At 34.8% G+C, this 12,446-nt stretch overlaps 2 protein-coding genes across 2 annotated transcripts; one reads left to right on the top strand and one right to left on the bottom strand.

The window, feature by feature from the left end:
* The first annotated feature begins 429 nt into the window (after nt 1–429).
* On the top strand, nt 430–2,822 carry LOC110700336 (transcription factor MYB86-like). The gene is made up of 3 exons (XM_021877862.1): nt 430–764; nt 892–1,021; nt 1,484–2,822. The coding sequence occupies exons 1-3, from the start codon at nt 632–634 to the stop codon at nt 2,274–2,276; spliced, it is 1,056 nt and encodes a 351-aa protein (XP_021733554.1). The 5' UTR covers nt 430–631; the 3' UTR covers nt 2,277–2,822.
* A 3,140-nt stretch (nt 2,823–5,962) lies between these two features.
* LOC110700850 lies at nt 5,963–12,050 on the bottom strand. The gene is made up of 9 exons (XM_021878434.1): nt 10,201–12,050; nt 9,941–9,994; nt 8,859–9,039; nt 8,633–8,765; nt 8,244–8,310; nt 7,062–7,116; nt 6,933–6,941; nt 6,220–6,257; nt 5,963–6,077 (listed from the first exon to the last, which is right to left on the bottom strand). The coding sequence occupies exons 1-9, from the start codon at nt 12,048–12,050 to the stop codon at nt 5,963–5,965; spliced, it is 2,502 nt and encodes an 833-aa protein (XP_021734126.1).
* Nucleotides 12,051–12,446: the final 396 nt, after the last annotated feature.

Below are 12,446 nucleotides of genomic sequence, written 5' to 3'. Positions count from 1 at the left end.
ATGCATCATATTGTGGACCATACCACAGCTACGTGAGATGTCTAAATGATCACTGTATTCCTACTCCTAAGCTAATTATTTTACTTAACACGTTTACACACTTCTTCTCATTTAAATTTCTACCTTTTTATTATTATTATTATTATCTCTCTCTATTTATTATTTAATTAATTAACAAGAAAAATAAATGAGATTTCTTAAATTTCAATCCATAATTTCAATATAATTAAAAAAAAGCAGAGCATTTACTTGCGTAAAAACCACTTGATTGCATCACCCCCCTCTCTCTCTCTTACCCTTAACTTGAATTCTAAGTATGATTAATTTAAAATTTTTAAGAAAATATTAATTAGAAAGAATAATAATAATAATAATAAAGTAATAATATTTACTTTCTATTAATAGTGATTGATGATAAATATAGAAGTACTATATATGAGTTTGATCTCTTGCTAACTCACTACCGTACGAGCAGCAGCTAGCTTATCACTATCTCTATAACTTCCTCTTTCATCAAACATTTTTACTCTTAAAAAAACCCAAACATTTCTATTAATTATTATTCACACAAATTTATATATTAAACACCCAAAAAGAAAAAAGTAAAAAAAAACAAACACACACACAAAGTATGGGGCGCCATTCTTGTTGTGCTAAACAAAAGTTGAAGAAAGGGTTATGGTCTCCTGAAGAAGATGAGAAGCTTTACAATCACATTACTCGTTTCGGCGTCGGTTGCTGGAGTTCTGTCCCTAAGCTTGCTGGTACAAAAATATATCCTAAATCTGCGACAAATATTATCTGTTTATAATTTTTTTCTATCATCTCTATTCATCCCCTTTTTTTTGGGTGGGATTATAACATATGTATTTTTTCTTTTTTTTTTTTCAGGTTTACAAAGGTGTGGAAAGAGTTGTAGGTTGAGATGGATTAATTATTTGAGACCAGATCTTAAGAGAGGAATGTTTTCACAAGAGGAAGAACATCTTATTCTTAACCTTCATCAAATTCTAGGAAATAGGTATTTTTCTTCTTATTTTGTTCATGAAATTTATCTACAAATTTCTCTTCTTTCTTTAAAAGGTATAATAGGCATATTACTCCTTTAGTCCGTACTGAATTGTCGTGTTAACAGTGTAATTTGAACTGCTCCGGAGAAAGATGGTACATTTTCCCACCTAAATAATTAAATTACATACATACATACTTCTTCCGTACGAGTTCAATTGTCACATTACTCTAGTCTAATTACATACACTATCAAAATGACAACTAATTGTGGACGAACAAGGAGTGTGTAATAATTTTAAAAGTTGCAATAGATTATTGAGTATGGAATTATTGGACATCATGATTATTTTCATAACAAAATAAATGGGTATTCATTGATTCTAGTCATTAAATAGTAAAAGAAACTCAAACTTATTTCATCAAACTAAATTGTGAAATTATTTGTTGATGAAATTATGAAATTGTTATACAGGTGGGCTCAAATAGCATCACAATTGCCTGGAAGAACAGACAATGAGATCAAAAACTTTTGGAACTCATGTCTAAAGAAGAAGCTAATGAAGCAAGGGATCGACCCACAAACACACGAGCCTCTTTCAACTCAAATGCAATCGAGTAACAACATGAGCACCAGCAGCAATGGCTTCAGAAACACAGCTGAAAACCAGAAAATTGCGCGAGCTGTCAAGATGGAACAATCCTACCCATTCTGCAACACTGCAGAAGTAACCAACACAAGTGCAACAGTTATCAGTAGTTCATTCTCCTCATCATTAAACTCCCAATTCAGTCTATTACAACCTGCAGCTTTTCTTGGTTCGTCGTCTCAGAGTTATCTGAGTCTGCTTAGGCCGATGATTGAGTCCCAGTTACAGTCACAGTCGCAGCAGCAGTATATGTTGCAGCAGAGCTGCTTCAATGAAAATCTGGAGACGGAGAATTTGGGGTCAGAATCTGTTGTATTCAATGAAGGAAAAGAGTGTTCGAGTAGCAGTTCAAATAATAACAATAATATCATGACTAATTCTGATAACAGTGCAAGATTTTCATGGGAAAACAGTACTAATGATCAGCAGAACAAGTTTGATCAGTCAGAAATTTTCCAGTTTCCTGTTAATTTTGGTGGGTTGATAAAAATGGAAGCAGTTAGTCATGATCAAACAAGTCCATGGGAGGAAGATCCACTCAAGTCGCTTTCGATGCCCGAAGATTTAGTGACAACAGCTGCAGGAAACCTTGATTATTTCTTACAGCAGATTTCATGAAAGTGAACTAATTAACTTACTGCTGCTACTAATGATCATTTCGTTTGTCATATCATGTCATTCTGTTACACTTGATCAGCCTTGCTTTCCGGTTATGCGCTTGGGCTGCCCATTTCAGTTCGACGGGGACTATATGGGCACACGCAAATGCGGTATGTTAGATCCCATGTCGACCTTAATGGGTCTTAACCTCTTATTTTTATTCGATCAATTGGTTTTGGGATGGAACCTCGCGCTACCTATAGCAGCATAGGTAAATAGAGCTTCAGTTGGTGTGCAACAAGTATACCACTTGTAGAATATACAGTACTCATAGAAAAATTAGGGATGGAAAAAAAAAAAGATTGTGATGATTTTTTATTTTTGTGTGGTTAATCATTTTGTTATTCTTTCTTTATTTCTTTGTCAGTTTGATGGGTCATTTTTAATTTTTTTGGATTTTGACATTTTTAATTAGTGGTAGTCTCAAGGTATTATTGTGATTGATTGATTAATTTCTGCATTCTTTTCAGTGGGAAATATGGTGAATATAACAGTGTTTTTTTATGATTTTTTTTTTCTAATGTAAAAACTGATATTTTGAGTGAATATAATTTTGTGGCCCATGTAAATATAAATCTTTGCCTCCCAAAAAAATGTGTAACAACTTAACAAGTCTTAAATTGAGTGTAACAACTTAACAAGCCATTTTGTGGTCCATATATGTCTCTGTCTCCCATTAATTAACTGTTGAGGAATTGGTGATTTTCAAATATCTAGTACTCATGTACTTTCACTTATTTTCTTTTTTAAGGATTAAAATATATAACAACTTATTAAATATATATAGAATTTTCTTAAAAAAAAAAAAAAAAAGCTCTATCTTCTCGTCTATCATTGATTTTTATTCATTTCTAATAATCTTTAAGGTCGGTAATTGATGTTTTTGATATTAATTGACATAATTTTGTTTCTTACTTATATTATTAGTAATCACAACTTGTTTAAATAAAAAAAAGGCATATAAACACGATTAAGTGCTTAATAAGTGAGACGCTTTTTCTTTTAAGACTCGTAATGGTAATAATGATTTATAAATAAGGTAATGCAAAAGTCAAATGATCTGACAACCTCAAAAAGATAATGAGTAATCAAAACCTTCTAAAAAATCACCTTCGCCTAATCCCGGTGTAGGCGGAGTGGGGAATATAGAGGGGTTGTGTCATAGGGTTGATAAATAAAATCAACCCTAAAAGTGAAATTGAATTGATGGTGTAATTCTGTATATATAGTTAATGAAAAAAGGGATAGAAACTTTTTTTAAGAACTTTAATCCGTTGCTTGAAATTGGGTATACAAAAGTGAATATAGAGTGGTATATGTGCCTAGCTAAATTAAAGTTTGATTTTTTGTCCGCTGACCTGTTCTTAAGAATGTTATACAGTTTTTGATCTGGCTTAGCTTTTACTTTTGGTGTGCTTAATAAATTAATCCTTAATTAATTGCTGCCCTTTTTTTTAATAATATTATTTAAATTGGTCTTAAAAAGTTGAACATGTAAGTTTTTCATTTGAAATTGTACGTATGATATTATTTGGGAGTTTTTTATTTTGTGATTATTGAAATATTTTACGAAGTATGAACAATTAATCACCCGAAAATCTGAAATAGCCCTTCATTTATTCATGATACATACAATATAGTGAGTGCATATACCACATAAAATAGTCAAGCTTAGACACGATTTCATAATAAAAACAATAATTAATAGTCCACGTAAAATGTCCACTTGACTTATATGTTCATTGTTTATTGTCATTATTTACAAAGTCGAAAAATTAGCCTGATTATGTGTAGATTATTCAATGCTCCCTCTCACATTGGCACATATATATTGGCTCACAAATACATCTTTTTCTAACAATCTACGCGGAAGGTTAGCAAAAAATTTAAAAAACTAGAAGTTTATAAGATTATATTCTAAAGTTTCATCTTTTTTGAATTGTATCTTATCATCCAGAGTATTAATTTCAGCCGAAAAATCTTGTTTTTGAATGAAAGAAGTAATACTTATACAAAGTGTATCTACTATTCATCTACTACGAAGTATATAAATAAGAGTTTTATTTTTTTTTCTAATGTTCAACACTTCAACCATAGCAATCCAAATCGCTAATCTTTTTAACTTGAGCATTTCTATTTTATCTATTTATTTATTAGCTATAACCTTCAATTAAATAACTAATTGCCTACGAGTACTATTTAAAGAGTGTTAATAAAAACCTGCTCATATTACATTTATTTTTTAATAAATCAAATATTCATGAATTCATTGCAATGAGAATATATCCCGTACTTCAGCACTAGTGCATTCTAGTTCTAATAACTTCAAAGTCGTACTCATTGGCACCCCACTCGAAAAGTAATTAAGAATACATTCTTCTTTACAAGGATTAAGTGTAAATTATAATGCCAGCTTGGGTTGTGTACCCACTAGCTTGCTTCATTGGAGCAACGACCAATAATTGCTAGACTTTACAATGAAACTTGTATATGTAGCTTCATTTACACCACAAGAATAAGCCGAAAACAGTATCATTAATTCTCATAATAATTGACTCATAATACTTCCTACACAATTAATTAGACAATTAAGAGTGAGGGATAGCTCAAGTGGTTCGAGCTTTCCTCCCGCTTCCAGGAAATCTTGGGATCGATTTTCACCCCCGCCATTATGGTTCTCTAAACACTTAAAAAAAAATTAGACAAGTATAAATTAGGAAGATTAAAAGGGCCAAAAAATTTATTGCGCACGCAACACACAATAATAATGAATATTCATATTGTTTAACTAAAATTGTTAAATTGATGATTGATAATGATATCAAACCGGCATTTTTAAAGAAAATTTTCTACAAAACCAATAAATTGCATAAATGATTTAACGAAAATAACTTATTCATATGTATTTCGAACTGTATTTAGACTTGACAATATCTAATCCAATCCATTCAATTTACAATCGGATAAAATTCACTCGTGTAAAGACCGTCAAATCAATGGTTTGAGGTGAGATACGCACATGGAGGACCAAAGAGATGCGTCCCAATCTCATAGTACTACAAATTATTACAAAGGTCCATTTTATGGAGCTCCTTGCAATCATGAACAACTAGACGACCTTAATTCTTTGGTCCCTTGGTATTTATTCAGAAAACAACAGCACGAGTGTGTGGTTCAAGTCTTGAAGATGCCAACTTCTTATTGAAGTCTTCAAAAAACTGCTTATGAACACAATTATTAATCCCCTTTATTAGTCCTTGTATTGGGTGTCAAATTGTCCTACGCACAAACATATAGTCAAGACTGCATTATCTCTATATTTCTAGTTGATTCGACGTGGATACTCCATATACAGAATACTCCCTCCGTTTCCAAAATTTCTTCACGTAGCATCTTTAGGGAAGTAGGGGAATGCCCAAATTGAAAATTGTGAAGATATTTAGAAACGAAAGAAGTACGAGTATCATATATTCGTACCCATAACAATAATTTCAATACTCCATATTCATAATTTCTATTGGATTATCCTAATTAAAACAAATAAATAAGGACAGATTTTATTTTTTCTTTAAAAAAAATTGTCATTCTATGTGACAGTATGACACAGCCTCCATAAGGAAAACACAGCAGAGGTCACTTTTCAGTTATCCCCACACAAAGGCACTGTAAGTTTCCTTACAGAGCTTAACCACATGATTCTGCCAATGAAGTTGAAATGGAGCAGTAAGTTTCAACTTCAGGTTACTGCCATAAAAATGCCTTGAAACAATAATAAAGCCAAACAGTTCATCAAGTCATATTCACCATTCACCAAAACTAAATACATGGGTCTACCATCAAATTTGCTGATGGCTACATTCCAAGTAGCACCTAGCTTAGACTACCCCTCTCTCCCACCAACCTAGTACCGCCTTTTCGACTAGTTGCTGGACCATTTTTCTAGCAAATATACATAGAGCATCATTATGTTACTTAAGGAAAAAAAAGAAGATGCTATGAATTTGGCCTGGCTTTGAAAAAGATCCCAAGAAAAAATGTAGTACAAAATTCAAAGATGACTACTCAAGCAAATATTTTTTTTCCACTAAATGATTGATTGCCTTCTATTGCCTCGTCTTATAACCCTGTTAGTTAGGCAGCAACAGCTTTTCTGTACCAACAAACGTTTCAAAAGTTTGGTTAGCATTGGAGTTATGGCGGAATGCCAAAGACAAGAGTCGGACCTAACTGATGCAGTGAGTTACCTTGGGTGAAAGAGGCAGAGCTTACCATATCCATCGTACGAGATTTATAAAGATATCACGCCATTTGAATGTTTACTATATTCTGCTTCAGAATTCATTTACAACTTAATTACAGATCTCTTGCAGCTTATATGTCATTGTAACATGCTCTGGCCTGTCGGTCTGTTAAAATTACAATCATAAAATTGCGCAGTCTATTAAAGTGAAAATGAAAGCCTCTCAACTAGTTTCTCAACCAGTTTAGATAAGCAAGGGAGTAACATTCAATTATCTGGGGAAAACAATATAAAATCTTAAGCACGAGTACGACTAGCCATGCATTAGCTGCAAAATTACCATCCGAAGCTGACATGGAAAAAGGAATAATTACCATCTTACTCTGCACAATAGGAATGAAATGGATGAGATAATGTTACACTATAACCCAGCAGCAGTTAAGATATTACTGTCTAGCTAACAGTTGTCACCACTTCCTAGAGTAGCTTCCAGCCAAAGGCACCCTCAAGTCCTCAACAACCACCCCTAAATTAACAAGTTGGATGTTTAATGCACATCTGAAGTGCAAACCAAAGTATAACTAACAAGAAAGCATCCCGCATCAGCATTCCAAATAGAATGAAAAATTGAAGGGGAAATAAATCGATTTCATCTTCAGAATGCAACTCTGATATGGTTTTAATAATGGAAGATAGCCAAAAACAACACTGTCACGGATTTCTTTAAAACAAAGGGGATGCAAGTCCCCTGCCTTTCCCTTTCAAAAAATAAAGAATTGATGCGTCTCACCAAGAAACTTCTCCTCACACTGCTTTTATCGCAAACCATAAACATCAAGCAGTAATAGTCCATTAATTGGGATTAGCAGAAAGTTCCTTGTGCCAAGAAATAATTAACACCCTCTCTGTTACTTAAACAACATATAAAAAAAAACACAGCCAATGCAAAGATGCTTTAAGAAAATTATGCCAAAGTTTATATTTTTTACCTTATTCTTCATATAACTTTATAAAAAAACCTAAAAAGGTATGGTGTCTACGGAGGGTAAGCTTCATACAAAGTAAGCAACTAAGGGAAAAAAAATATGGAGTATAGTTAAATTGTAATCAATAAAAACTAAAGCACAATGCAAACTCTAAAAGCCTGGTTTTAATTAAAAAGTGTAATTAAAAATTAAGGTTTGTAAACGTCAGCCTCATGCAAACTCATTTCTTGCTCATTTGGGTAAAAGGACACATCATCTATCATCTATAAAAATTAATTAGAAGATACGTATCTTTTCAAAAATATCATCATTTAGATCCAATGCCAAATCCTCTGAATTATCCCTATTGGTGAAGGTTGCTTCTATTCATACCCAACAAAGCTGTACAAGATTCATAAGCAAATTTTAACTTTGGAATAAAAAAGTTAAATAAATTGTCTTATTAAACTGTCAGTTATTTTTTATCTACAGTTAAATGCTAGTTGAATAGTCCTACTCCTTACAATTGAGCTGTATTTCAAGAATGGACAAGCCATTTTCCTTATTATGAACATAAATGGCCATAGATTCAAAACTGGCCTAGATATTCATGTATTTAAGGTGGCAAGCTGAAAATGAAATGCAGCCTCCTTCATTTAACACCAAATCTTAGATCTAAGGATATAAAAAGCACGATAAAGAGTAGGAACCAAAGCAAACCTCATACACTTTGAGCACAACAGCCTTGGAAGATCGCAGGTATCATCATTCAATGTTGGATCCAAGCCTGCATGAAAAGACAAGTGATAGTGTTTCTTGCAGGGTAGATACTGATGAAAGACAGAGAAATGAGGACATTACAAACCTAGTACTTCAAAAACTGTACAGAACAATTATGACCACTGACGGTGCTTTCGCACAGGGAAGCAATTATATGATGGGCTGAAATTTTATTATTAGATATAGAAACAAGGAAATAAATCATGCAATAAATAGAACAGTGAAACACACACAATCAATCAGTCATAAGCAGCAGATATTCACTCTAAGGTGATACAAGTAACCAAAAAACTAAGGATAGACTTACATATGGTCTTTAGGCTCTTTACCTAACAATTCAGCATCAATTGAACTCATTGGTTTGTCTGCATGCATATATATTACTGTCAGTATCATGTAGCGGATAAGAAGCAACTTTGCAATCAGCTTTTCCCAAATTGTATAAGGCTTTTGCAATGAGATCTATAATTCAAAAGTGAAAGAAAACAATGGACAAGACAAAGATAACATAAAAACAAAATAAAAAATGAATCAAGCTCAGAGCAATTCCAATACTCCGTGATTGGTCACATATAACAACCAATCTAGCTGAAAACAGGGGTCTAGAATCGATTGCAACATTGCCAATCTCTCAATTATGAACAAAGAATGCACAAGGACATGAAGGGTGGGGAAAACTTGGCAGATGAATTCATAGCTGGTTCCTTCAACTTTGTGTAGACAGCCTCCCAAGAGTCTAGCAAGAGAATATTTTATGTCAGTCAGACAATGGAAATAGCAAGTGCCAAAATGCTTGACGATGCTTTGCAAAGTTCCTGCTCAAAAAATATTGAAAAAGCCTTCTTCCCTACCTTCCAAGTTCCTATTTCAATTGGGTTGGACAGCAATGTCAAATATTTGTCCGTTAAACAGGATAATAGATAGCCAGGAACAGAAACACACACCGCGAGGTGATCAAATAACAACCCACAAGATTAATATAACACGCTGCACACACCAAAGAATGCAAGTATCACGAACTTGAATTTACACAAAGGCTCCATTTGGTTTACAGAAAACATGTTCAATGAAAGATGATTTTCCATAATATATAGTTTATCAAGGGAATACAATATTACAAGCTAATTTTCCTTTGACAGGTTCCTTGCAAAAGTTGTACAATAAAGACAATTGAAAGTTGAACGGAGAGGATGGATGAGAGGAGAGAGCAAGGGAGGTTAAGGCATAGGAAGAAAAATGCAGCTTCCTTTCTTAATAAAGGAAGATGTTTTCCATCCTAGGGACCAGGGAGAACTATTCCCAACCCTTAACAAACCAAATAAAGAAAACGAGAAAACCATTCCCCGAAATAATGTTTTACACCCAAACAAACACTCTACAAGACAATGCTAATTCAGTACCAAGGAGAGAACCTTGAGCAGCAAATTCGGAAATGAAATCTAAGACTCCAATATACGACTAATGCAAGTGTATATAATGAAAAGAAAGGATATCTAGAAATCTAAGAAACGTAGACATCACTGATCAGCTCTAGGAAACTGTTAATAGATATTTGAGAACTAATTCTGGATTGAAAATTTAAATAACTCGTGTTAAAAGTAAATATAGTATTATTAACAACGAAAAAACTCATTTACATCTCTGAAGTCAAAGGCAAAACTGCATTAAGCTTCAACCCTTTGAGCACAAAACTGCAAACTCACTACAAGTTGCCATACAAGATTAAGCAAGCAGAATTTATACTACATTAATTTACCCTCTTGTTTCTGACAAATACAATGTACAAGTCAGGGCTTCAATCCAGCAATGACAAGCACGCAGAAGTCAATCATTAGCCCTTCACAATGATCATACCACCGCAAATGAATGGTGATGAGGATGACTCCCATCTTGATACAACATGAGATGATGTACAGCTCGGGAAAACAAATCTCTTAATTCAGCATTTTGAGCCATCCCAGAGCGAACTGCAGTCTCAAGCGTTTTCAAAGCTCTAGCCTCAGCAAGTTCCTTGCTATTCCCAACATGCATGGACAAGTAGCAGAGCAGAACAAGTCCATGTTTCCTAGAGCGATCACTAACAGCGAACAATTTCATCAATAGAGGAACTCCATTGAACTCAATTATTGTTTTTGAGTGCGCAACACAGTTGTGGTTATCAGGGCAAGCAAATTTTGCCAACGCAATGGCAGCTTCAGTAGCCACATCAACATCCTTATTCCCAAGCTGACTAACCAATGAACTAACAATCCCTGTTTCCTTAGCAGAAAATATCCTCGCCAAACACCCAATTGCTCTAATAGCAGCAATTTTAATATCAGGGATACTCTCCTCCTTAATCACTCTAAGAAGCTGCTCCAAAACTGCTTTAGCAGGTGGAGAACTCGGCTTCCAAGACACTTTCCTAAGGTCGGCATTATCCTCAGCCACTTTCGCAACCTCCATAATGGTCATCAAACAATGGTATTGCAACACCCCTTTCTCAGTTTCAATAATTTTCGACAAACAAAACAACCCTTTAGGCTCAGCAACCTTCTGACTATTCAAGACACTACCTTCACACAATCTCCACAATGCCAAAGCACACACAACCTTAAGCTTAAGCTTAACCTCAGGCGACTCATTCTCTTTCTCCTTCCTATTATAACTACTCCCCCCAACCCTTGAATCAAACGACGAACACGAATGCACCTTACCATAACTATAACTATTACTACCATTACCATGACTATGAACTCTATTATTATAATTTGGATAATTCTTAGCAGCTAATTCCTTTTGAACAATAGAATGAATACTATTCTTACCTCCTCCGCTATGATACCTCTTGTATTCCTCCATATCCACGTCCATGATCAAGCAAGAAATCAACTGCTTCAGCAAATTCTCCTTCCCAAACTCCTCCCTCGCAATCGAATCGATTTCCGCCACTCTTGCAACCAATTCCGCCACTGCTATCTGCACATTCATACACGATTCCGCAAACACTTGCACCATGATCGGGATCCCGCCTTCAGCAGCAACAATCCTAGTCCTCTCTACCTCATCTACCAACATATACAACGCCGTTGCAGCCGCAATCTGACCATCTGGAGAACCTCCTCCATCCTTCAATAGTCTCAACAATGGCGAAACTGCTCCTTCCTCCACAATCAACTTCCTGTACCTCTGATTATCCCCTGCTAACGAAGCCAAATGATTCGCCGATTCAATCCGATCCTTTACCTGGCGATTAACCTGCAACGACGCAATATAAGACCAAACCCAAGCAATAATCGGATCATTGCTCCCAATAGGAGGAATCGCAAGATTCGCACCACCTTCATCATCACTGTAAATCGATAGCAACCAGCTAAAATCCGCAATAGAAGATTGTAGAAGATTCGAAACCTTCTTGAAATCAGCAGCAGATGAAGTAATAGTCAAGAAAACATGGCGAAGAAGGCCAGTATGCTTGCATTTGCGAACTAGGGTTAACGCTCTTTCGAGATTCTTGGTGACATCAGCGGCGATGCGACGGATAGGGCGGTCGTAAATAGAGGAAGAAGACGACGGAGAGGAGACCAATCGGACGGCAGCACGGAGTTTGTGGGAGAGTTCGACGCAGTCGGAGCGAAGAGAAGACTCGGCTTCGCCGGCGGATTTGATGAGGCGGTCGGTGAGAAGGATGGGAAGAGCGAGTTGATCTTGGAGAGTTTTCTCGCGGTCGAGAGTGGAGAGAGTGGAATTTGCAGTGGAAGCCGCCATTATTGTTGGGGGGTTTCAGAGGGAGGAGAGAGAAAGATGATGGCGTAGATTATTTTTTATTTTTGGAAGGAATGTTTTTGTGTTTTGTGTATTAATATTTGGAAATAATCAAATAATGTTTGTTGAGTCTTGATAGTCCACGTGACTACATGAGTACTGATTTTTCCATTTTATATTGCTCTCATGTATCTATGTTTTATACTACAAATATAATAATAATAATAATTTCTTAAAAAAATTTAAATAACACTTCCTCCATTCATTTTTTACTTTGCTTGTTCTTTTATCATACTTATCAATGCACGCAAAAGTTTAACAATCAATAACTTTAATACTACCTCCGATTTTTTTAGTTGCAACTTTAGAATATTTTATATCTTATAAATAATACCCCAA

Source organism: Chenopodium quinoa, unplaced genomic scaffold (assembly GCF_001683475.1).
Source record: "Chenopodium quinoa cultivar QQ74 unplaced genomic scaffold, ASM168347v1, whole genome shotgun sequence".
NCBI classification, from domain to species: Eukaryota; Viridiplantae; Streptophyta; class Magnoliopsida; order Caryophyllales; family Amaranthaceae; genus Chenopodium; species Chenopodium quinoa.
This window is presented reverse-complemented; position numbering and strand designations above follow the sequence as displayed.